General features: G+C 43.6%; 1 protein-coding gene across 1 annotated transcript in view; it reads right to left on the reverse strand.

Annotated features, from left to right (window-relative positions):
- Window positions 1–27,200, reverse strand: part of LOC141273767 (protein ELYS-like) — a 105,631-nt gene that overhangs the window by 66,830 nt on the left and 11,601 nt on the right. Inside the window, exons 7-14 of the mRNA XM_073686105.1 lie at window positions 26,019–26,169; window positions 14,358–14,490; window positions 14,098–14,276; window positions 12,872–12,933; window positions 5,161–5,289; window positions 4,994–5,084; window positions 4,802–4,891; window positions 544–684 (exon numbers count right to left, since the gene is read on the reverse strand). Coding sequence (XP_073542206.1) covers window positions 544–684; window positions 4,802–4,891; window positions 4,994–5,084; window positions 5,161–5,289; window positions 12,872–12,933; window positions 14,098–14,276; window positions 14,358–14,490; window positions 26,019–26,169 — 976 coding nt within the window. The remainder of the gene's footprint in view (window positions 1–543; window positions 685–4,801; window positions 4,892–4,993; window positions 5,085–5,160; window positions 5,290–12,871; window positions 12,934–14,097; window positions 14,277–14,357; window positions 14,491–26,018; window positions 26,170–27,200) is intronic.

Here is a 27,200-nt window from a genome sequence, read left to right on the forward strand (position 1 = left end):
ACTGCCTAGGGCAAAAATCCGCTGACAAATGAAAACTGCATTAGACTGGGTAGAAGCCAAGAAGAATAATTGTCAACTTGATTTCCTTAACTTCTGGGTACTAGAAAAACTCAATGAAATGCACCCCATGGTGAGGGAAAGGGTCTATGTAGAAAAAGTTACGTTTTTGTAGGGTTCTTAGCATTTTGTCCTAATCACAAACTAATTCAAATGTTGATACTGATTGAGAAACCTGCTGACATGGAAGAAGTTTGGATCTGAAAGGATGGTGGCAGCTCAGCACTTGTAGCACTTCAGCTGTGACTGCCCGGCCTCTGACTCCACTTGCAAATCCAGCAACAGACACTCACTGCTGAGTGGTCACTGCTCTCAAAACCGAACAAATTCCCATTTGTTTCATCCGTCGATAGTTTTTATAAGTTTTAGATTTCGTAATGATAGGCAAACTTAAAATTCTAGCTTGTTTATATTATTATAATTAGAGTTGTTATGAAAAAACAAAGAAAAACAAAACACAGATGCGTTAGGTAGACCTCTGTGTACCTTGTTTTGTAAGCTCTTTGGCCTCTTTCCTAAAACAGTTCAAGACAATTGTAAGGTTACTGAGGCGGAGCTGACAGTGGTGTAGAGACTGGAGTGTCTGAGAATCAATGAAATGGCATGAACCATCAAAAAGCTGAGCACCTGCGGGAGAGAGAACACGTTAGCTGATGATCGGCCTTATGAATGTTTACCATAGAAGGCTTATTCCAGTTCTGCACTACGATCACACACGGGCTTAGTTTGATACAATAGAAATATCACAGCTTTGTCATATGTGCTCAGTGTGAACCTGCTTTCATCTGTGAAGAGCACAGGGCGCCAGTGGCCACTTTGCTAATCCTGGTGTTCTGTGGCAAATGCCAAGCGTCCTGCACGGTGTTGGGCTGTGAGCACAACCCCCATCTGTGCATGTCGGGCCCTCATACCACCCTCATGGAGTTGGTTTCTGACCGTTTGTGCAGACACATGCACATTTGTGGCCTGCTGGAGGTCATTTTGCAGGGCTCTGGCAGTGCTCCTCCTGTTCCTTCTTGCACAAAGGCGGAGGTAGCGGTCTTGCTGCTGGGTTGTTGCCCTCCTACGGCTCCCTCCACGTCTCCTGGTGTACTGGCCTGTCTCCTGGTAGCGCCTCCAGCCTCTGGCCACTACGCTGACAGACACAGCAAACCTTCTTGCCACAGCTCGTATTGATGTGCCATCCTGGATGAGCTGCACTACCTGAGCAACTTCTGTGGGTTATAGAGTACGTCTCATGCTACAATGAGTGTGAAAGCACAACCAACATTCAAAAGTGACCAAAACATCAGCCAGAAAGCATTGGTACTGAGATGTGGTCTGTGGTCCCCACCTGCAGAACCACTCCTTTATTGAGTGTGTCTTGATAATTGGCAATAATTTCCATCTATTGTCTATTCCATTTGCACAACAGCATGTGAAATTGATTGTCAGTGTGGCTTCATAAGTGGACAGTTTAATTTCACAGAAGTTTGATTTACTTGGCGTTATATTCTGTTCTTTAAGTGTTCCCTTTATTTTTTTGAGAAGTGTGTGTGTGTGTGTGTGTGTGTGCGCGTGTGTGTGTGTGAGAGTGAGAGTGAGAGTGTGAGTGAGAGTGTGTGTGAGAGTGAGAGTGTGTGTGAGAGTGAGAGTGTGTGTGAGAGTGAGAGTGTGTGTGAGAGTGAGAGTGTGTGTGAGAGTGAGAGTGTGTGTGAGAGTGAGAGCGTGTGTGAGAGTGAGAGCGTGTGTGAGAGTGAGAGCGTGTGTGAGAGTGAGAGTGTGTGTGAGAGTGAGAGTGTGTGTGAGAGTGAGAGTGTGTGTGAGAGTGAGAGTGTGTGTGAGAGTGAGAGTGTGTGTGAGAGTGAGAGTGTGTGTGAGAGTGAGAGTGTGTGTGAGAGTGAGAGTGTGTGTGAGAGTGAGAGTGTGTGTGAGAGTGTGTGTGTATGTGTGTACATACACACATACACATGCTGTGCTCCCCATCAACCTGCTCAGAGCACAGCAGGGATATCATCAAGCTGTTGTGCTCTGATCAAAACACACAGAACAGGAAGCCGTGCTGCATGGGCGCACAGGGAAGGTAAACACAAGTGTTTTTTTTCTATATGCATTGTATAGATGGGGGCCATTTACACCAGGATGGAGGGGCACTATGTGGGGACATCACCCCGTAGGGAGGGGCACTATGTGGGGCCATTATACTGTATGGAGCACTAAATGGACCATTATTGTAAATAAGCCCCTGTACTTTGTGTTACCCACACCTCATTGTAGATTGTAAGCTCTTACGAGCAGGGTCGTCATTATTTTTGCTTTAATTATTGTATTATCTTTAACCATGTTACTTATGACTGTTGTATATGTCCCTCTGAATTGTAAAGCGCTGCGGAATATGTTGGCGCTATATAAAGCTTATTATTATTATATGGGGCCATTATACTGTATGGAGCACTATGTGACTGATGAGCGGTGTAGTTACATCACCGCTCATCACAGCCGCCGGGTCTCGTGGAGCACATGGGGACCTGGAGTGGCTGCTGCTACAGCCTATGGAGCGTTGCCATGGACTACGTCGGACCTGCATGGGAACTTTTTTTTTTAAATAAATTGGTGAACGAGGGCCAATGTCTTGTCTATTTCTCTCTTTATTTTCTTCAGGTTTCCATTTGTGGACTACGGAGGATTCCCTGGACTACAGCGGACCAGCATGGAGTCCCCCCCCACCACCCCAAAATAGATTGGTGAACCAGAGAAAGTGCCGGGGAATGTTTTTTTCAAATTAAATGTACTTCTCTGTCTGTGTTTTTGTCTTTCTGGGTTAGTAGTGGGGGTGTCTGATAGACACGTCTCCATTACTAACACCAGGGCTTGATGCCAGATGTGATTTTTGACAAATCACAGCTGTCAAACTCAACTACCATAACCCTGATTGCCACCGCACCAGGGCAGTCGGGAAGAGCTGGGCAAACCACTATAATTGGCGCATCTAATGTGATGCAACACTTTTAGGGCGGCTGTGGGCTGGTATTTTTAGGCTGGGAAGGGCCCAATAACCAGGAACCTTCCCAGGCTGATAATATCAGCACGCAGCTGCCTGCTTTACCTTGGCTGGTTACCAATAATAAGAGGAACCCCACGTCGTTTTCTTCATTTATTAGGGTAAACACCCTTTAGTGCCAAACGAAAGGCACTAAAGGGTGTAAGTTTATTATATGTAGAGAGCTTGTGAAATTATATATTTACAGGACATTTATCCATTCTATTACACCACTGCTCCCATAGATGTGGACAGAGCAGGGGTACACATTTCTAAGGGAGTAGAGGTGTAATGTGTGACCGTGCTCCGTCCGCTTCTATAGGAGCAGTGGTTTAATGTGTGACCCTGCTCCATTCACTATATTACTGCTCCCATACAAGTAAATAGAGCAGGGTCACACATTACACCATTGCTCATATAGAAGTGGATGGAGCAGGTTCACACATTTCTAAGGGAGCAGTGGTGTAATACAAGACCCCGCTCCGTCCACTTCTATGGCAGCAGTGGTGGCAAGCGTGACCCCGCTCCGTCCACTTCTATGGCAAAAGGGTCACATATCTATCTCCAGCTTATGATACAGCGAGCAGCACCAACTAACAGAATCGGAGCTGCCGGCCATCCTCGGTGACAGTCTACTTGTCAGTATCACTGACAGTGAGCAACAAAATGTGAGATACGCTCCAGACCGGTGTATCTAATCTAATCATGCACAATACACCCCAGACCGGTGTATCCAATCCCATCACGCGCAATACGCCCCACAGTGATGCATCCAATCCCATCATGCACAATACATCCCACTCCGGTGTATCTAATCCTATCATGCACAGTACACCCCAGACCTGTGTATCCAATTCAATCATTCGCAATACGCCCCAGACTGGTGTATCTAATCCCATCATGCATCCTTGTACTTTTTAATGACACCATTCTACCACATAGTGTACTGGAAAACGAGTCAAAAATTGCAAATACGGAGAAACTGCAAAAAAAAAGTACAATTCCACAATTGTTTTTTTTATTTACCATGTTCCCTATATATTGTAAAACTGACCTAGCAATATGATTCCCCAGATCAATACAAGTACGCAGCTACCAAACATGCAGGTTTTTTTTTTTTCCTAAACTGGAAATTTTTTTTTAAAAAAAACAAAAATAATATCACTTGTCGCCATTTTCAGAGACTTGTAATGTTTTCTTTTTTTTTCGGGATCTGGGGCTGGGTGTTGGCTTATTTTTGCGCTCTGGGCTGATGTTTTCATTGATACCATTTTGGGTTAGACGCGATGCTTTGATTGCCTCTTATTGCATTTTTTTGCAGTGCTCCAGCATGTATTGCGGAAATGATGATTCTCCTATGAGTGATGGCCACGAGACAATGGTCACAGGATATTCACTGTCAGGCACGTGGGTCAGCAGACCCCCGGCTGTCATGGCAACCCATTGGCACCTCGCGATCACATGACATGCTTGTGGTGGGCAAGTGTTAAATCCCACTATCAGCGATTGTCGGCGGGATTTAACAGGTTAACAGCCGCGGGTGGAGAACCGCTGCATCTGCGGAGGCACTTGATGGCTGATTAAATCAGCCATCAAGTGCAGGGAAAGATGAGAGCTCAGCATGCGATCTCACATTAAAGGCAGGGACACTACCTTTGACATATATATAAGAGCCATTACCTCATGTACAGTATATACTTACAAAAAAACAATACAAAAACTTACCAATTCTGTCAAAATTGGTTTTCGTAAGGACCACTTTATCCCACGTCCATTCAAGCACAAAGCGAAGGTTTGGAGCTGACCTGGGTTTCTCTTCAAAGTGAATTACACAAGTCAGAACCAGGTGAGAAAAGTCAAAATAGTGTATTTTGCACAAATAGAAATGTGAATACATTTTTTGTTGTTTACACTTACCTTCTACAATCCATTGCTTGATACAACGAGTTAAAAGACTGATGGAGCTAGTTTCAATGGCAGCTGATAACACAGCTTGTAGCTGTTCTTCCTAGATATCAGATAAAAGCTGTAAAGGCTGAATTTTATAGGAAGTGAAATACAACATGGCAGTAAGGGGAGCTTACCCGAGTCAGGCTGGAAGGCTGAACATCAGCAAGGCTTGGAGACAGGAGACCAGCTACTAAGCATCTGGTATAACCATCTGCAATCTCTTCATTCAAAGATGATCCAATATTCTTTAAGTAGTGCAGAGTCTTAAAACAAATAATGCAGTATGATATCTTCACTGCTAGGACAACCAACATTGTAACTAAGTATATACCTAGAGTTCACCATCACTTTATACTGGAAATGAATCTACATGAAGCATTAAAAGCACCAATTCATTAAACGGGCGTTTTTCACGCTTGTCTTGATGGAACACCATAAGCTCATCATAAATTTTACAAACAGGGGGGGGGGTTGCCAAACTCCGTCTCTCCAACCTTTTGTAGCTGGTAGATTTGGGTGTGAAAATGACAAAAGTTGCTAAATTTTTGAGCAGCCTCGTGTTGTACAAAAATGTTGCGACTTTTCAAGGCTTTTTACACCAGACTTAGAGTGAAGGTTTAGTTACTCATTATAGGGACCCTGTCAACAGGTTTTTACCATATGAGGTAAGACCACCACCTTCCAGCCCTGATATACAGCAGTATAACAATGCTGTATACATGCCCCTAACTCAGCCTGCAAGACAAGTAGGCATTAGTCCTACCGGTAATAGTGTTGTCATGATGGACTCCTGGAAAACCTATCAGGAGGTCGTCCTTCGTATCCTTGATAGGGACAGGAACACACAAGAGGATAAAAGGCTCTCCCTCCACCCAAACCCCAGTAATTTTCCAAGTACCACACCATGACGGACGCACTCTATTTTATTTAGTTTCCTTCTATCTATGTTACCTTCACAGACGCAGACTGGAATGTTAGGGAGGGAATGTAATAGGTGCTGTCATGATGGACTCCTGGAAAACCTATTACCGGTGGACTAATGCCTACTTTCCAGAATGTCCCTCCTGACATCACCATCAGGAGAATACCAGAGTATACATTCAGGGTGGGACAACTACTTTGAGGACTTTCTTCTGAAGGCCATTTTTTGGCCTGATAGAATGTCCAGTTTATAGTGTCTGCAAAAGATGTTCAGGCTTGTCCATGTTGCAGCTCTGCAAATCTGGTCCACCGAGGCCCCTGCTCGTTCTGCCCGTGATGTGGCTACTGCTTTAGCCAAATGGGCCCTGATGTTATCCGGAGAGGATCTTCCTTCAGACGAACAGGTCAGACTTCTCACTGACCTAACCCACCTTGCCAGCACTGTTTTTGATGTCTTTTTCCCCTGGTTTTTGCCTGCAAACTGTACGAACAGGTTAGGGTCTACTCGCCAGTCCTTTGTTGTCTCCAAGTAATGGAGGACTACTCTCCTGACATCCAGGGAGTGAAGTCAGTTCTTGATTATTTTTATGGCCTTGGCAAAAAGAGGGTAAGACTATTTCCTTGCTCATATGAAAAGTTACTACTTTTGGTAAAAAAAAAGCTGGATCTAGCCTGACGGTAATGCAGTCGTCTAGAGCCTTAGGTATGGATCGTTGACGATGCTTGTATTTCTCCCATCCGCCTTGGTGTTATTGGTGGTTTAATAAAGTATTGCCACACTGTTTTACTCTCACCCTGTGTTGTCTGAGTAGTATTATGCCCATGAAAGACCCAGTGTCTCCACAGGCTGCAATTTGCACTTTTAGGGTGCTAGCTCTTAGGCCTTTATGAAATCCAGTCTGTAGAATCTCTAGTATATTTAGAATGTTAGGACTAGAAATCTGTCAGTTTCTTGATACTGTGCACAATTTTTTCCACAGATTTTCGTGTATATTGCTGATGTTACTGGCTTTCTACTATTTTGCATAGTTGATTTGACGGAATCTGAACGATCTTTAGATCTCAAGATCTGCCTCTCAGGATGCAGGTTGGAGGAACTTTACGTTGGGATGGTATATCAGCCCCTGGATCAGCAGATCCAGTCTCTCTGGAAGAACGATTGGATCTTTTAGGGACATTTTTTCAGTAAAGGAAACCAGCTTCTCCTGGGCCAAAAAGGGTAATATTACTATTACCTTGGCTTGGTCTTCCAGTATCTTCCTTAGCACTGCTGGAATTAAGAGCAAGTGAGGAAAGGCATATGCCAAGTCCATGTCCCATTTCTGGGACAAAGCATCTACCCCTGTTAGCCTGTCTTTTGGATCGAGGAAGAAGAATTTGGCTGTTTGTGCGTTTTTCCTTGTGATGAACAGATACCACTGAGTATCCCATCGATGTATTATGCGATGGAATTCTTCCCACTTTAGTTCCCATTCTGACTGTTGCACTGTTTCCCGACTGAGGAAATCTGTCACGGAGTTCTGAGACCCCTTCAGGTGTATTGCACTTACTGATAGTACTGTTTCTTCTACCCACTAAAAAATCTTTCCTGCTAAATCTTGCAGATGGTGATGTCTTGATTCCCCTTAATGTCTGAGAAAGGCCACTGTTGTGATATTGTCTGACAGGATTCTGATGTATTGGTTCTTTAGGTCTGCCCGACATCTTTTTAATGTTTCCCAGACTGCCTGGAGTTGAGGTTTGATGATCTGGGAAGGTTTCGCCCCTACCAGGTACCTTGTAGGTACTGATCGTTTATATGGACCCCACCAGCCACTGTTGCTTGCGTCGGTGGTGACTGTTACAAATGGAGACAACTTCCACATAATCCCCTTCTGTAGGTTGGCCCTGGAAGTCCACCATGTTAATGACTTCCTGGTTATCACAGACAAGCTTATTTTCTTGTCTAGACCGTCCATCTTCCTGTTTCAGGTTGTTAGAATCTGATGTAGTTGTCTCGAGTGGAATTGGCTTCACTGAACTCTGGGTATAGAAGCTGTCATTAATCCTAAAATTTTCATGCTTTCCCAGATGGAGATTTGTGATTTCCTTCCGAAAGAGAGGACTCTGTCTCTAAGTTTGTTTTTATGACTGGTAAAAGGGATATTTTTAGTTTTGAGTCTAGGAGGATTCCTAGGAAGATGTTTCTTCTTCTTCCTGGTATAAGATCTGATTTCTTCCAGTTTACAATCCATCCCAGATTTTTTTTTATAATCAAGACGGTTGAAGTTAGGCTGAGTTCACACGATGCGTTTTTCATGCGTTTCCGCGGCGTTTTTGCAGTTGCGGAAACGCATGAAAAACGCATGGTAGAAGGGCAGCAATGTTCCCCAATGGAAATCCGCATGTGCTGTGCCCATGATGCGGATTTTTCCGCAGCGTAAACGCTGCGGTCAAAAATCCGCTGCATGTCAATTAATTTTGCGGAAACGCTGCTCTTTTGCCACCATTGACTTGCATTAGACCGCATGGAATCCGCATCACTGTATATGTTGATGCGCTTTTCATGCGGTCTAATGTGCGGATGGTACCCGGGTGTGGATGAGAGGACTCTCATCCAGACCCAGGTACCATTAAAAAAAAAAGAATAAAATAAAAAATATATATATTCTCACCTTCTGACGGCCCGCGCTGCGTCCTGCTGGCTTCCCGGGCACTTCGCGGTTGAATGAAGGACCTTCGCTGACGTCAGAGTCATGTGACGGGTCACGTGACGCTGACGTCGGAAGGTCCTAAAGTCTTCACTGCCGGCAGCCGGGACCGATGAAGCAGGACACCGGGGGCCATCAGAGGGTAAAGTATAGATTTATTTTTTATTTTTTGACATTCACACACTATATAAATCCATGCCGGTTGCATGGATTTATATAGTGTAAAGTTGACAAGCACTTTCCAAGTGATGCTAAAATCGCTTGGGAAGCGCTTGTCAACCCGCATGCGGAAATGAAAGTGAAGACCGCTTCATTTCCGCATGTCCCTGGCAGGAAACCGCATGTACAATCCGCATGCGTTTTTTCCTGCCAGAGAGATGCAGAAACGCTCAGGAAAAAATCCTGAGCATTTCTGCATCGTGTGCACATACCCTTATACTGGCTTTTAGTCGCTGGGGTGACTCTGCAATTAATAGGAAATCATCCAAATACTGGACAATTAATACTCCCTGCTCTCTCAGGAAAGCCATAACTTCTGCCACTAGTTTGGTGAAGATACGTGGGGCTGAGGATAGACCAAATAGGAGGCATCTGAACTGATAATGCAGAATGTTCTCCCCCTTTTTCAGTGCAAATCTTAGATATTTTTGACTGTGAGGGTGAATGGGTACATGAAAATAGATCTATCGTACACATCATCATGTTTTATTAGTGGAATAGATGATCTTATCGACTCCATCTTGAATTTATTGTATGCCACTGACATGTTTAGAGAATTTATATTTATAAATCGCCCCCCCCCCGTTTTGTTTTTTTTATTGAAAATAGGTTTGAATAGTATTCCACAAGCCATTCTGCTTCTGGCACTGGTATTACTACTCTGAATCCACCAATTTTTCCACATCCGTCATTAGCTTTCTGGAGACCTGTGGGGACTGCGTAGATAGGTGGAATCTTCCCTACGAAAGCTCTTCTGCATCCCTCTGCAATTGATTGGAGTATCCATGGATTGTTGGATACTTCTGTCCATGCTTTAAGTATTGGAGTCTCCCAACTACTCTCTTCGCATCATTGTCTACACGTGCCATTTCCTGCACTGGCAAAGATATTCCTTCTATTACCTCCCTTCGGGTAGCTCCATCTTCCCAGTATATTCTGGTCTTTGATAGGAACGAGGCCTCAGAAAGGATGATACTTTAGGTTTTTCTTCTGGAAACCCCTTTTTTTCCTCTGAGGCTTTTTATACCATATCGTCCAGAACTGGACCGAATACTCAAAGGCCAGAAAAGGGGATGGAACACAGTTTGTTCTTTGAGTGGCTATCACCTGACCAAGTTTTTAGCCATATTGCTCGCCTAGCCATGGTGGAAAGTGCCCCATTCCTTGCGGCAAATCTAATTGACTCGGCTGAGGAGTCAGCCATAAATCCCATTGCCATTTTTAGTAATGAAATGGATTCTAGGACCTCATCTCTGGAAGTCTTCTTCCTCAGATGACCTTCTGATTGCTTTAACTATATATTCATGTACCTTGCTACCGAGGTAGCTGCTATTTAAGCTTTTATTATTGTAGCAGAGGTCTCCCAGGTCTTTTTGAGAAGACAGTCTGCTTTCCTGTCCATAGGGTCTTTCAAACATGAGGAGTTCTCAAATAGGGTGGATGCTTTCTTCTCTACTCTGGATATCGGGATATCAATTTTAGTGATTTGTTTCCATAATTTTAATTGCCTCTGGTTCAAACGGTAGACGTGATTTGAAACTTCTGGGAATAAATTAGTGTATTTTTCATGTCTTTCCACTCCTCTAGTATCATGGCTTTAATATGATTATTAACGGGGAATACTCTGTTCATACGGCTTCTCAAACCTCGATCGTTTTATCCTGTACCGGGGAGGGCTGGTGAGTGTCCTCGACTTTCATGGTGTTTCTCACGGCTGATAGAAGTACATCAGTATCTTCCCAGGAAAAAAGATTTATTTTTATCCTTTGGGGAAACGGAGATAGATCCTTCTCTTTCCTCTTGTTCAGGATCAGAGTAACCTGACAATTCTTCCTCCTCAGAACTAGATTCTTCCCACATTATGGTGCTTATATCAGTCATAAAAGAGGAATGTTCCTCCTTAACCACCTTGGCAATACAGTCAGTGCATAATTGTTTCCCATATGTATCCGGTAGCTTTGTGTTACAGATGGAAAATCATTTCCCTCTTTTCTTAGTGGCCAAAGGCATCACAGATCTTTCAGGGATCACCTTGTCCTATAAGAACAAGGGATCATAGAATAAAAATACTAAAGAAGACAGATGGAATCAGTAAGTGAAACAGAAAGGGAGTAATCCCCAGATAACTGACTTGTACTGGTGGTTCAGCAGGTGTATCAGAGCGACCAGTGGTTTGTCCTTCCATAGCGGTCATTCTGGATGCACTGGTAACCTCAGCTCCCCTCTAACAATACTTAAATAGTATTATCACACCCGTTTTCCATCAGAATCATCAAAAAGGCATTTCACCTTAAATTTAGGATTTGGCACCATTTAAAAAAAAAAAAAAGAAGCAGTGCGTTCCACGGTGGAACGCTCACCGGGCACTAGAGGTCTGCATGTCGCTACCTTTATAACCGGAAGTGCTGCAAATTCAATCTTCAGGACGCATAGGAGTTGCACGCAGGGCTTGAGCAGCGTGAACTGAGAGCCCCCCGAGGGGGAAGCAGTTTTCCTCGGGAGCGTTGGCTCAACCGGACAGGCTGAGGGACCCCTTGATCAGCAAGATGTCGGCCTCCGGACCACGGCAAAAGGAAAGAGGAATGCGAAGAATCCCGATCCTCTCGAGCCCGACATCAGGAGGTCCTGATCACTGGAAAATTTGTGGAGGGGTGTCGCTCGTCTTGGTTCGGTGCCTCCCTTCTTGCGATGTCATCCTCCTCCTTGCTTTGCGTGGATGACGCGTCCCGTATGTCATCTATACAGTCCCCTGCCATTGCGCTCCTGTGCACGCCTACTTCTCTGCCCTGTCGAGGGCAGAGCAAAGTACTGCAGTGCATGTGCCAGAACAGGTCAAAGAGCCCAGGCGCATGCGCACTGCACTACTGTACTCTGCCCTCATCAGGACAGAGAAGTATGCCTGTGTAGGAGCACGATGCCGGGAGAATCTGTGGATGACGTACAGGACGAGTCATCCACACAAAGCAAGGAGGACAACGACGCTGGACAAGGACGGGCGACACCCCTCGGACCAGACTCGACCGCCACGCAGGGAAGTATAATAAAACATCTTTTTATTGTCTTGCAGGCCGGCTTGGGGGCATATACCCTGCATTATAGAATGCTGTATATCAGGGCTGAACGGTGGTGGCCATATCTTATATGGTACAAACCTTGTGACAGGTTCACTTTAATGATTTCCATTGACAAGCAGAAACATAAATGTTCAGACATTGCATTTTTGCTGCAAATGCTTCTGCCCCAAAACAAAGCGTTGGAAAAAAAAACACTGCGTACAAACGTGCATTTTGTTGTATGTATGTATGTATGTATGTATGCATGTATGGTGTATGTATGTATGGTGTATGTATGTATGTATGGTGTATGTATGTATGTATGGTGTATGTATGTATGTATGTATGTACGTACGTACGTACGTACGTACGTATGTATGTATGTATGTATGTATGTAAAACGTTATTTTTCCCATTCATTTGAGTAGGTGAAAAGTGTTGCAAAAACAAAGTGCATCTACTGTATATAAACTGTTCCAAGAAGATTTAATGATCAAAGGGAATCTCTCAGCAGATTATTGCTACCTCCTCTAAGCAGCCTGATGTAGGCAAAGAGACCCTGAATCCAACGATGTACCACTTTGATTACTGGGCGCAGTAGTAGGGACACAATTTTTAGGTTTAGCAATGCAGCAGAGATGAGAAAGCTGCCCCTGCCCACACCAGGCTCTCTACAGACAGTGAGGTGCTTATCACAGAAGGGGGCTGAGTTGGACGATTGCCGGCCTGCCGGATCCTCACAGCAATGTTAATCAAGGTGATTAAAGTGTAACACCACCACACAGCGTGGACATATGACACCATTGAGTTTAGTGCTTTATCCCCGTCATGCTGTCCTTAATTTACATAGCAAAAACATGCTGACAGATTCCTTTTAAAGAAAAAAATTATAATTTTCAATAAATAAAAATCTCAAGCAAATTTGTCAAATTTAGATAGGAAAGATTTCATTGTTCTTTTACCTCTTTATGAAAGCCAGTGCATGTGATGTGGATAACTCCGGAATTCAACAAGCAAGTAGCATCTTCAATATGACAGAAAACAAAAAAAATATCGTCAGAAAACTCATTAAACCTAAATTAGTTTTTAATTTTTTTAAAAAGTTTAAAATATCCAAGAAATTTCGTTCCACTTCATGATTGTGTTCCACTGGTTGTTGGTTCTTCCCCAAAAAATTAGAATTTTATATCTTCATGTTTGAAGCCAGAAATGTGGCAAAAGGTAGAAAAGTTCAAGGGGGCCAAATACTTTCACAATGCACTGTGTGTCCTGCTAATAAGGCGTGGGATGGAGAGATGGCACATCATTCCTACTGATCACAGGTGAGGACGGGAGAGGGACAGACAAGGGGTGCATCATTCCTGATGACAGGTGGGATGGAGAAGTGGCATTTGTTCTTGGTGATCTATAGGGATGAGATGTGGAATGGACAGATGGCACATTATTGCTGCTGAAAGGGTGAGGAGGAGATGGGTGAGGTGGAACACTGTACCTGTTTATGACAGGGAATCAACTTACAGTGTCCATTTTAGGACATGATCAGACATCAAAGTCAAGCATCAGAATTATGCCAGTTTGAGGCTAAATACCTTGTCTGAGAACTGACTGACATGTGATAAAAAAAAAGTCACTATTCGCTGGGACTTGAACCCAAAACTTTGTCCAGAAGCCAGTGCACTTACCATTGAGCTATTCACTCAATTGATGAAAGAAGTTTTTCTTGGCTTATGAGATCAACCATGAAAATACCCGAGGTGTCTAAAAGTCACTGTGATTCTGATGTTTGAAGAAAGTCAGATATCAGAATCACATATCAAAGTCACACATCATTTATATTTGGCTTGGAGGAGGTATGTGTGAAAGTCCCAATGAGTTGCAGACTGGTTTGCACTGAAAATCATATAACCTAATAGAACGCCTAGATTTATTCAGTGTATAGCTCAATGGCTACTGCACTGGCTTCTAGACCGCTTTCAGTTCAAATCCCAGAAGCGAACAATGACTAATAATGGCACAAAATCAGGGTGCCGTAATAATGCCAGAGCATGTACTATCACAGGGTCAAACTGTAGCAGGAGGGGTACATAAACATTATTATATTAAAATAGGTCTAATTTATATAGGAAAAAATATATATAAATTAATTTACTATTCAAGGCCATCAATAATAATTAAAAATAATCATTACCAAAATTATAGGTGCTTGGAAAGTAGAACTGTTCTGGTGGTGGATATGCAGGCGGAACACCTCTACTCAAACTACGTTCATGTACAAGAACATCAAAGATGGTGTCATCAGTCATGTTTGTCAAGGCTTCAAGAGACCAAAATGCAACATATGAACAGTTTCTAAGAAACTGACCAGGCCTGTGAGAGAAAGAAAATAATTGGAGTATACAATGAAAGGAATGCCATTACTCTCCTCTCCCACAAAAAAAAAAATCTTACCTTAAAGAATCCGGCATCTGTGCTTGATACCAACGATTTATATCAAACACTCCCATGTAAATTGAAGGCTTATTTTGTCCATACGTATTAACTTGCCAGCTAAATATTGACACGCTGGTATCAGGCGATGTAACTGAAAAGAAATCATATTGCTAGAAATATGTACAAAAACATTATTTGCAGTCTATAATAATACCCTAGAGGGCTTTCCATTTCATTGACAAATCTTGAAATAAGTTTTAACCTGCAGGTCACAATTTTTATTAGAAGATTTTAAAACTCCACAAAGTACATGCATATAAGGTACTGCATTTTCAGACAGACGCGGTCTTTAAATGGGTTGTCCACTACTTGGACAACCCCATCTCAATCCTTGTTTGGCCCAGTAAAATAACACCCATAGGGCAGAGTGAAGCAAGCGCTGATTGGCCGCAAGGATCGTATGACAATGTTATGCGAGCCCTGGGAGACCCCGTGTCGACACCTCGGGAACAGCACCGGCAACAGAGGTGAGTATATGTATTATTTTACAAGGGGAAAACATAGGGATTGAGGAGGGGGTTTCCCCGAGTGGTGAACAATCCTTTTAACTGCAGTATAAAAGTAATACATTTTAACTGGATTGGAAACCTTGTGTGTTAGTATCACAAAACCTATTTAGATGTTCTATTGCATGTGTTTTTAATGACGTAGAAGTGAATCTTACATAAAATATTACATATGTTGCATTTGATAAAATACATAATCACTGTTGCAGTTACTTTTCATTAAAATTTGCATCTGTTCTCCTGATATTAAAGGGAACCTGTCACCATGAAAATGCAGTCCTATCTGCAGGCATCATGTTATTGAGAAGGAAAATCAAATTAGATTGATCTATAGTTTACTGAAAAAAAGGTCCGTATAACCCGTATTTTCATCACAAACCTCTACCTTTTGAGATTTTCTGTCCAGTTGGCGGTCCTATCAGTGATTGACAACTTTCTCTGTACAAGTGTACTTACAGTGATAGATGTCAATCATTGACAGGACTGCCCACTGGACTGAAAGTCTCAGAAAGAACAGATTTAGGTGATGAAAACAGCTTATACTGAATTTTTTTTTCCACAAAACTATATATCAATCTAATCTGTTCCTCCTCCTCCTCAATAACATGATGCCTGCAGATAGGACTGCATTTTCATGGCGACAGGTTACTTAAAAATTTTCTTTTTTTATTGTTTACAGCTTATTGCCAAAGGAACCGGCCACAAATGCAGTCTAGCAGCAGTAGCCGAACACACACAGTACGTGCAAGCGCTTTACAGTGAACCTGACATCTGACACTTCATGCCCAATCCACTAACTGATCTCAGCCACTGCCTGAATCATGCCACCCTCAGATTGGGCAGCAAGTATCAGATGTCAGATTCCCTTTAATAGCAGGTCATAAGCACTTAATTGAAGCGGTTGGAAAAAATCTAAACATCTTATTCTGAATCATAAAAGGGCGAATCCCAATAAATAAAAAAAAAAACGCAAACCCACATTGGGTAGAGATGAAACTTCTAGATAAAGATGGGTCTGGCTCTGAAGGGTCGTGCTTAAGGGTCTTAATCTGAAATAAGCCGGAAATAGGCCAGAAGGTAGGAGTAACTATTTACTAATTGTGCTTAGTTTCTCTCTCTCATTCACACTTAAACCTTCATTATGCTTACATACGCCCTTGCTGTCTTTGCACCACTAATCCTTACTCTCCTTCACTATCCCCCAAACCCCAGCACTCTCTAACCAAATAATAATCTCTCCTTCCCGCTTACCCCCTCACCTGACCTCATCTGCACACCTGCTCCTCAACCTCAGATCTATCTATAAACATAAAACAAGCCGGACACTCTCCTTCTCCCAATCCTGGAGCCCCATAATTCACAACTCCCACCAATTCCTCCTCCTATCGCTTCCAACCAACTGCAAACTACCGCAACCTCTCCCAAATAAAACCCGTGCCCCTAACGCCCACCCCCCTGCTCCCTCTCTCTGGAGCACTTTGGAACGCCCACTCTGTCTGCAACAAGCTCTATTTTGTCCACGACCTCTTTACCTCTCAGAGAGGCCCATCTCTCCTTCCTGGGCATCACAGAGACATGGTTGACACACGCCAACACTGTCTCCCCTGCTGCGCTGTGTTATAGTGGGCTCCACTTCACCCACACTCCTCGCCCTGGTAACAGACATGGTGGAGGAGTAGGTCTTTTCCTTTCTACCAACTACACCTTTATCCCTATCCCACCTCTACCCTCCCTTCTTTTGAAGTCCACTCTGTCCGCATCTACTCTCCCTCCAAGTGGCTGTCATACCGACCTGAGAGCCCGGTCACTGCCTTTATTGACCAATTCTCCTCTTGGCTGCTTTACTTTCTCTCTGCTGACATTCCCACAATCAACATGGGTGATTTCAACATCCCCACTGACATTCGCCAGTCAACAGCATCTAAACTCCTGTCGCTTACTTCATCCTTTGGACTTCGTCCTCCTGAGCTACCCACACAGACGGACACACACTAGACCTCACCTTCATCCGACTCTGCTCCCGATCTAACCTCAAAACCTCCCCCTTACCCTTATCTGACCACCATATACTCTCTCATCCCAGTTCTCCTCACCTGCCACCCATGCCCAGCAACTAGCACACCCCCGCAGAAACCTTGCACATCTAGACACTCGTACACTCTCTGACTCTATTCTACCACTGATATCCATATCCTCACTCCACGACACCGTCAACGCCACTGCTTTCTACAATGCCATTCTCACATCAGCTATTGACTCGGTCGCCCTCGACACTCATTCCCCACACTCATCCCATCCCTTACCCATCTCTTCAGCCAATCACTAACTTCTGGTACCTTCCCCGCTGCCTTCATGCATTCCACAATCATGCCCATCCTCAAAAAGCCATCCCTCGATCCAACCGCCTTGTCTAGCTACCGCCCTATATCGTTGCTCCCATTTGCCTCCAAAAGCCTTGTGCAACACGTTCACGCTGAACTTTCCTCTCACTTCTCATCTAACCCTCTTCGACAACTAACAATCTGGCTTCCACCCACACCATTCCACCGAAACTGCCCTTACCAAAATTACTAATTACTTACAGCCAAAGCTGACAATTCTGTTCTCCTTCTTGACCTGTCCTCAGCCTTTGACACAGTAGACCACTGCCAGTCCTACTACAGATCCTCTCTTCCTTTGGCATCAAAAACTTGCCCTATCTTGGATCTCCTCATACCTTTTTAACCGCACATTTAGCATCTCCCACGCTACCTCCTCATCCCGCCCCCACTCTGGGAGTCTCTCAAGGCTCTGTCCTAGGACCACTACGCTTCTCAATCTATACCCTTGGCCTGGGACAGCTCAAAATCTCACTGCTTCCAATACCATTTGTACGCTGATGACACCCAGATCTACCTCTCTGGCACAGATGTCACCGCTCTGCTGTCCAGAATTCCAGCATGTCTATCAGCCATATCCTCCTTTTCTCCTCTTGCTTCCTAAAGCTCAATGTGGACAAAACTGAACTCATCTTTCCCCCATCTTGCGTATCTTCCCCACCTGATATTTCTATCACAATAAATGACGCCACACTTTCCCCAGTACCGGCAATCCGCTGCCTCGGAGTAACCCTTGAATCTTCCCTGTCCTTCAAACCCCATATCCAAGCTCTCGCCACCTCTTGTTGCCTGCAGCTCAAAAATTTCCAGAATCCCTCCATCTACTAAACTGGTTGTGCATGCCCTCATCATCTCCCGCCTCGACAACAACAGCATGCTCCTCTGTGGCCTACCTGCTACCACTCTCACACCCCTCCAGTCCATCCTCAACTCTGCTGCGTGACTGGTTCATCTCTCGCATCGCTACTCCTCCGCTACCCCCCTTTGCAAATCTCTTCACTGGCCCCCAATTGCGCAGAATATCCAGTTGAAACTACAAACACTGACCTACAAAGCCATCCATAACCTTTCCTCTCTGTACATCTCTGAACTAATCTCCCGATATATTTCCTCACGTAATCTCCAGTCCTCCAAAGGCCACCTCCTCTCCTACACACTAATTCGTTCCTCACCCAATCGCCTCCAAGATTTCTCCCCATCCTATGGAATTCTGTGCCTCAACACGTCTGATTAGCCTCCACATTTGGATCCTTCAGACGGAACCTGAAAACCCATCTCTTCAAACAAGCTTACAGCCTGCCATGACCTTGCTTGCTGCAACCTCAACACCAAAGCTACTGCAACCACCCCCAACCTACTGTCTCCTTCCCCGTTCCTGTAGAATGTCAAGAAATCCCTGCCTATGTGCTTATTATTCCCCTAAATCCCCGCCTCTGTTTAGTTATCATATCCCCCCCTCCCCTGCACATCACAGGGCCCTGTGACAAATATACATATGGATAGAGATATAGATATATATATACACATACATATATTATATATACAGTACAGACCAAACGTTTGGACACACCTTCTCATTTAATGATTTTTATGTATTTTCATGACTATGAAAATTGTACATTCACACTGAAGGCATCAAAACTATGAATTAACACATGTGGAATTATATACTTAACAAAAAAAGTATGAAACAACTGAAAATATGTCTTATATTCTAGGTTCTTCAAAGTAGCCACCTTTTGCTATGATGACTGCTTTGCACACTCTTGGCATTCTCTTGATGAGCTTCAAGAGGTAGTCACCGGAAATGGTTTTCAATTCACAGGTGTGCCCTGTCAGGTTTAATAAGTGGGATTTCTTGCCTTATTAATGGGGTTGGGACCATCAGTTGTGTTGTGCAGAAGTCTGGTGGATACACAGCTGATAGTCCTACTGAATAGACTATTAGAATTTGTATTATGGCAAGAAAAAAGCAGCGAAGAAAAACGAGTGGCCATCATTACTTTAAGAAATGAAGGTCAGTCAGTGCGAAAAATTGGGAAAACTTTGAAAGTGTCCCCAAGTGCAGTTGCAAAAACCATCAAGCGCTACAAAGAAACTGGCTCACATGAGGACTGCCCCAGTAAAGGAAGACCAAGAGTCACCTCTGCTTCTGAGGATGAGTTTATCTGAGTCACCAGCCTCAGAAATCGCAAGTTAACAGCAGCTCAGATTAGAGACCAGGTCAATGCCACACAGAGTTCTAGCAGCAGATACATCTCTTCAACAACTGTTAAGAGGAGACTTTGTGCAGCAGGCCTTCATAGTAAAATAGCTGCTAGGAAACCACTGCTAAGGACAGGCAACAAGCAGAAGAGACTTGTTTGGGCTAAAGAACACAAGGAATGGACATTAGACCAGTGGAAATCTGTGCTTGGTCTGAGGAGTCCAAATTTGAGATCTTTGGTTCCAACCACCGTGTCTTTGTGCGACGCAGAAAAGGTGAACGAATGGACTCTACATGCCTGGTTCCCACCGTGAAGCATGGAGGTGGTGTGACGGTGTGGGGGTGCTTTGCTGGTGACACTGTTGGGGATTTATTCAAAATTGAAGGCATACTGAACCAGCATGGCTACCACAGCATCTTGCAGCGGCATGCTATTCCATCCGGTTTGCATTTAGTTGGCCAATCATTTATTTTGTCAACAGGACAATGACCCCAAACACACCTCCAGGCTGTGTAAGGGCTATTTGACCAAGAAGGAGAGTGATGGGGTGCTACGCCAGATGACCTGGCCTCCACATTCACCAGACCTGAACCCAATCGAGATGGTTTGGGGTGAGCTGGACCGCAGAGTGAAGGCAAAAGGGCCAACAAGTGCTAAGCATCTCTGGGAACTCCTTCAAGATTGTTGGAAGACCATTTCCGGTGACTACCTCTTGAAGCTCATCAAGAGAATGCCAAGAGTGTGCAAAGCAGTCATCAAAGCAAAAGGTGGCTACTTTGAAGAACCTAGAATATAAGACATATTTTCAGTTGTTTCATACTTTTTTGTTAAGTATATAATTCCACATGTGTTAATTTATATACATACACACACAAATATATCTATCCATCAAACTATACACTGTAGCTCACAAATCAGTTATATGGATGTCTGGCACAAAAATACCACTGCTAAGTGCCACATTGCGTAACTGCAGGGCAGTTTGATTAGCACATATGCATATATAGTAGCTCTATACAGCTACTCCACTGACGTCTCAACCTCAGTCACCTTACTGATTTAATAAATGTAACCAGGGCTGTGGAGTCGGTCTCCATTTAGGTGGAGTCGGTATAAAATGGACCGACTCTGAAAATATATAATAAATTGGGTACAGTAGTATAATGCAGGATGTGCTGTAAATGTTTTCGTAAGAATTTGGGAAAGTTATGAAATGTCCTATAAATGTCTGTTCTGTTCCTGATGTAAGGGTCTCTGCTTAGGTGAGATGAATCTGTGCTGCACTTTATGTACACGCTCAGTAGTGAGGCCGTGCTGTGGAGTCGGAGGTTTAGCTTACCATGTTGGATTTACCAATCTGTCGGCGTTGCACCTCTGCCCTCAGCCCTGTGTACTCTGCCCATCTCCTGGCATGAACAAATGTCACATGACCACGGCAGCAATTATGGGATATTTGTATGTTAAGAGACAAGCGGGGAACAGAAGGCTAAAAACAGAAGAGCAACATCATATTGCTTTTTTTCACCATTATTAATTTAGATAGCAACTTGGTCCATTATTAAAGGGAATCTGTCACCCCCTGGCCCTTATCTGACCTCTAATATTGGCATACAGGTGATAGAAATGTAAATGTATACCTACCGCTATGGCCCAGAGTAGAGGTCTAGTTGATTTAAAATGTCTTTTTATTCAATCCGTATACTGATGCTTGGGGTGAAGAAATCCCCGCCTACTTTGTGAATTACAATGTTACCCAACCCCACTCCCCTGCATGTGACGTGCAGTCTCATCTTCCAGGTCCCGCGCACGCTCACCTCACCTTTAAAGGGAATGTGTCACCCCCCTGGGCAATATCAGACCTCTGGGCATAAAGGACTTTAATCAATTCTTTTTTCCATAGGCTTGGTGTCCGGGAGACGCCTAGCAATCCCCGCCTGTGTGCTTATTATTCCTTCAAATCCCCGCCTCTCTGCTTAATTATCATATCCCCCCTCCCCTGCACGTCACAGGGCCCTGTGACAGACCCTGTGACGTGCACTGTGCTCCCTGACTTCCGGGCATGCGCAGAGGGCCGCTCACATAGAGCGCGCTTTGCTTCATCCAGGCCCGTCTACCTGTGCTCTGCGCTGCAGGTTTCTATTGCGCAGATGCCGGAAAGTGACGGTGACTCCCGGCGCCTGCGCAATAGAACCCTGCAGCACAGTGCACGGAGAGTCGAGGCCGGGATGAAGCAAAGCGCGCTCTATGTGAGCGGCCCTCTGCGCATGCCCGGAAGTCAGGGAGCACAGTGCACCACACAGGGTCCTGTGACATGCAGGGGAGTGGGGGGATATGATAATTAAGCAGAGAGGCGGGGATTTAGGGGAATAATAAGCACATAAGCGGGGTTTGCTTCAAGCCTGTGGAAAAAATAATTAATTAAAGTGCTTTTCTCTGCAATCAGACCTCAGCTATGGGCCATGCAGGTATGTATAGATTAAGGCTGCGTGCCCACTATGCGTTTTTCAAGAGCTTTTGCCGTGGAATTTCCGCAGCAAAAACGCTTAAAAAACGCTTGGTAATATGTGCCCCATGATCCCCAATGATAATCCGCATGTGCTGTGCGGAAATTTCCGCTGCGGATTATCAATGCGGAAAAATACGCAGCATGTCCATTAATTTTGCGGACACGCAGCGTAATTGTAAAATGGTACCTGTAAAAAAAAAGAATTTAAAATAAAAAAATAAAGATTATACTTACCTTCTGATGTCCTCCCGGTCTCCTCAGCGATGCGTGCGGTGTGTTGGGCGGCTCGCGGTGGTGTGAGGACCTGACATGACGTAATTGAGTCATGAGACAGGTCACGCGACCACTGACGTCGGCGGTCGCGTGACCTGTCACATGACTCAATGACGTCATCGCAGGTCCTTCACACCACCACGAGACACAGGGGAAACTGGACACATCAGAGAAGAAGACCACGGGCCATCGGAAGGCAAGTACAATCTTTATTTTTTACTTTTCACCATTCTTATTTTATTCATTTATTTTTATTTTCCTTTTTAACTATTACTTGGTCACACTATATATGCCGGTTGCATGGATTTATATAGTGTGACCAAGTTGTCAAGCACTTTCCAAGTGATGCTAAAATTGCTTTGAAAAGCGCTTAATAACCCGCATGTAGAAATGCATGCAAAAACGCTTGACAAACGCTTCTACCTGGCGGGAAAAACGCATGTAAAATCCGCATGCATTTCTGCATCGTGGGCACATAGCCTTACTTTTCTATAACCTGTATGGCCATAGTAGTGGTATGATATCACCCGGGGGGGCCACAGATTCCCTTTAACACGAGTCACACTTTTTTCTCCCGGTTATGTTTCCAGCAGTGATCTTGTGAGCAGACGCCAGGGAGTCACATAGCTAGGAGAAAAAAAAAGTGCGCCTTGTGTTAAAGGTGATGTGAGCATGAGCGGGACTTGGAAGACGAGACTGCATGTCACAGGGCAAGGGAGTGGGTGTGGGGGACATTGTAATTCATAAAGTAGGTGGGGATTTCTTCCCGTCCCCCAAGGATCAGTAAACAGATTGAATAAAAAGACATTTCAAACCAACCAGACCTCTAATATGAGGCATACAGGTATGTATAGATTTACATTTCTATCACCTGTATGCCCATATTAGAGGTCTGAAAAGTCCCAGGGGGTGACAGTTTCCCTTTAAGAGGTTGTCCAGCAGTGGTCACCCCCTTTAATTTCATCTAATGCACAGCATCTAGTGCTCTGAAAGAGTAAATCTACTAAACAGCAGAAAAGGTTTAAACATTTAGATTTTTTTTTCATGCTTTTGCGGAATATAGTTACTTACAGTTAGGTCCATATATATTTGGACAGAGACAACATTTTTTCTAATTTTGGTTCTAGACATTACCACAATGAATTTTAAACAAAACAATTCAGATGCAGTTGAAGTTCAGACTTTCAGCTTTCATTTGAGGGTATCCACATTAAAATTGGATGAAGGGTTTAGGAGTTTCAGCTCCTTAACATGTGCCACCCTGTTTTTAAAGGGACCAAAAGTAATTGGACAGATTAAATAATTGTAAATAAAATGTTCATTTCTAGTACTTGGTTGAAAACCCTTTGTTGGCAATGACTGCCTGAAGTCTTGAACTCATGGACATCACCAGACGCTGTGTTTCCTCCTTTTTGATGCTCTGCCAGGCCTTCACTCCGGTGGTTTTCAGTTGCTGTTTGTTTGTGGGCCTTTCTGTCTGAAGTTTAGTCTTTAACCAGTGAAATGCATGCTCAATTGGGTTGAGTTCAGGTGACTGACTTGGCCATTCAAGAATATTCCACTTCTTTGCTTTAATAAACTCCTTGGTTGCTTTGGCTTTATGTTTTGGGTCATTGTCCATCTGTAGTATGAAACGACGACCAATCAGTTTGGCTGCATTTGGCTGGATCTGAGCACACAGTATGGCTCTGAATACATCAGAATTCATTCGGCTACTTCTGTCCTGTGTCACATCATCAATAAACACTAGTGACCCAGTGCCACTGGCAGCCATGCATGCCCAAGCCATCACACTGCCTCCGCCGTGTTTTACAGATGATGCGGTATGCTTTGGATCATGAGCTGTACCACGCCTTCACCATACTTTTCTCTTTCCATCATTCTGGTAGAGGTTGATCTTGGTTTCATCTGTCCAAAGAATGTTCTTCCAGAACTGTGCTGGCTTTTTTAGATGTTTTTAGCAAAGTCCAGTCTAGCCTTTTTATTCTTGATGCTTATGAGTGGCTTGCACCGTGCAGTGAACCCTCTGTATTTACTTTCATGCAGTCTTCTCTTTATGGTAGATTTGGATATTGATACGCCTACCTCCTGGAGAGTGTTGTTCACTTGGTTGGCTGTTGTGAAGGGGTTTCTCTTCACCATGGAGATTATTCTAAGATCATCCACCACTGTTGTCTTCCGTGGGCGCCCAGGTCTTTTTGCATTGATGAGTTCACCAGTGCTTTCTTTCTTTCTCAGGATGTACCAAACTGTCGATTTTGCCACTCCTAATATTGTAGCAATTTCTTGGATGTTTTTTTTTCCTGTTTTTGCAGCTTAAGGATGGCTTGTTTCACCTGCATGGAGAGCACCTTTGACCGCATGTTTACTTCACAGCAAAACCTTCCAAATGCAAGCACTACACCTCAAATCAACTCCAGGCCTTTTATCTGCTTAATTGAGAATGACATAACGAAGGGATTGCCCACACCTGTCCATGAAATAGCCTTGGAGTCAATTGTCCAATTACTTTTGGTCCCTTTAAAAACAGGGTGGCACATGTTAAGGAGCTGAAACTCCTAAACCCTTCATCCAATTTTAATGTGGATACCCTCAAATGAAAGCTGAAAGTCTGAACTTCAACTGCATCAGAATTGTTTTGTTTAAAATTCATTGTGGTAATGTCTAGAACCAAAATTAGAAAAATGTCGTCTCTGTCCAAATATATATGGACCTAACTGTAGATTCAATTATGTAGAAAAAAGTACTTCTGGGGATTGAAAACATTCTCTCCTTAACTCAAACTGATGTATAAAACCGTCATGATCAGGTCACTTTGTGCACTGCTTGAGGGATCTGTACGGTACAGCCTCTGCATCGGAGCAGCAGGAGCTCAATTGATATACACAGCCAGGATTCTGATGTGTTCTCACCAGGTTTAGCAGTTCAATCTGATATGCCGATAGTGACAACAGCACACAAAGAATCTGACCAAAAAAAAAGAGCGCTCCCTTTGTCAGACCATCATCAGCACCTCTAATGTGCGCAGCGGTGCCAATGGACTATGGCAACCAAGAGCCCGAAAATGGCCTTTTGGTCTGCCATACAGTACAGTTTAACAGATACTGCCAGAGTCGGGGTTTGATAGGTTGACGGGGATAAATTAGGTAATCCACTGTAGCGATGTGCGTTAACAATATGATCATGAGATTTTATGTTCAAGTTCCCTTAGGGTACTAATATTGTAGTGTAAAAAATATATATATATCCTTTGAAAAACATTCCATATCTCTGATTACTATAATGATATCAACATTTATGCGAAGCTGCATGGTGAACAATGCAAAGTGTATGTATATATGTGTGTTTTATATACACACATACATACACATATATACATACATTTGTAATTTTTTCTATTTCCACCTATAAATACAATTCATTCCACAAAAGACAAGCCCTCATTCAGCTATATCTTCAAAAAATGTGATGAAAAAAAATATATATTTGTCCTAAAGACCCCAAAATTAAGGGGTTAAAGGGATTTTCCAATTTTTGAAAGTGATCGTATACAATAGCGTGTACAGACAGACCAGGATGGTCCAAATATTTTACATTTGAAGAAACTTAATCTAGTCGGCTTCTGATTAACAATGATGTACGAGATAAGACTTTGTTGTACTCTACATAGTCAAATTTCAGATCAGTTTCTGTATATGCCTTGCAAACATAATAAAAGACATGAAAGAGAAAAATACAGAAAAACAAACCATCATGGAGACCGTCTTCTCTTTCGCTATGAGCATGGAATTTTTCTATAGTCTGACAGCCCAGTAACTTCATGCTGTTTGTTTGACCTCTTAAAAATAGGGTATTCGCTGAAAGATCCAGGTTATACCTTTCCTCACAGTATTCCAAGTTCTGTAAAAAAAAATAAAGAAAGAATAATTGACATATAGATAGATAGATTTATATTATAGGAATAGATATACCTAGTCTAGCCTCTCCCTGCCCCACTCCAGGTGGTTGACAGGTCTGTACCATGTGTGTGTACATAGGAGGAGACCTGTCAAAATCAATCAACTGGAGCGGGCAGGAACAAGTGAGCCAAGGACCATGCCGGATTTGTCAGGTCTATTTCTATAGTCCATGGCTGGCTTTTCAAACAAATTTTTCTCTGAAATGCTGCGGGGTTCCAGTGAAAAGTGTACACGGCTGTAATCGTACAACCACGATGTTTCATGCCGTCTGTAATTCAGGCAGTGTGAATCTAGTGGCAGCTCATCAAGCCTCACATTTGAATCAATTTGAAGCCCTATAGGCTCTGTTTTGGCAGATGGTGCAAAGGGTTAAAACTTAGCCCTACAGATTCTGATTAAGTGCACCTGGATTTCTCTGCATATAGCCAGGCTAGGTGTTCACCTTAGTCAGTCAGCTGGGGAAGACTAAGCAGAGTGGGTTGTGTTGGAGATGTTAGAGAGAGACAAGCCAGAATTCCACTCTGAGAAGAGACTGCACAGGCCATGTGCGCCAAACTGCAAATATGAGTGGTTGCTTTGGACAATAGCAGTTTTGTTTGACCAAACTTGGACTAGCTGAGTCGTGTATGAGTAGCCAAGGTCTATTTTGTTCAGTTAGTGCCTGGACAAGGCTAGGGATTTTGTGTTTATGGTTTTGTTTTCTTTAAAAAATAAAATCCAGTGCCTGTGTAAAAGCAGTCTACTGCCGAGCATGAATCCCTACACAATATATGCAAGGACTTAAACATAACCAAAGACAGCAAGGGACACAGGAGAGATGTAGTGGAAAGTGAACAGTGACCACCAGCTGGAGGTGGGTGAAGATCCTAAAGCAGTCAAATGTGTATACATCCATAATGTAAATAAAGTGGTAAAAGAACAAACAATGACAGTGTGAATGTTGTAATAAAACAAAGCTCCTGACCAGAAGTG

This window comes from Phyllobates terribilis, unplaced genomic scaffold, assembly GCF_046119375.1.
Source record: "Phyllobates terribilis strain yellow unplaced genomic scaffold, ASM4611937v1 Scaffold_5__5_contigs__length_657084704, whole genome shotgun sequence".
In the NCBI taxonomy this organism is placed as follows: Eukaryota; Metazoa; Chordata; class Amphibia; order Anura; family Dendrobatidae; genus Phyllobates; species Phyllobates terribilis.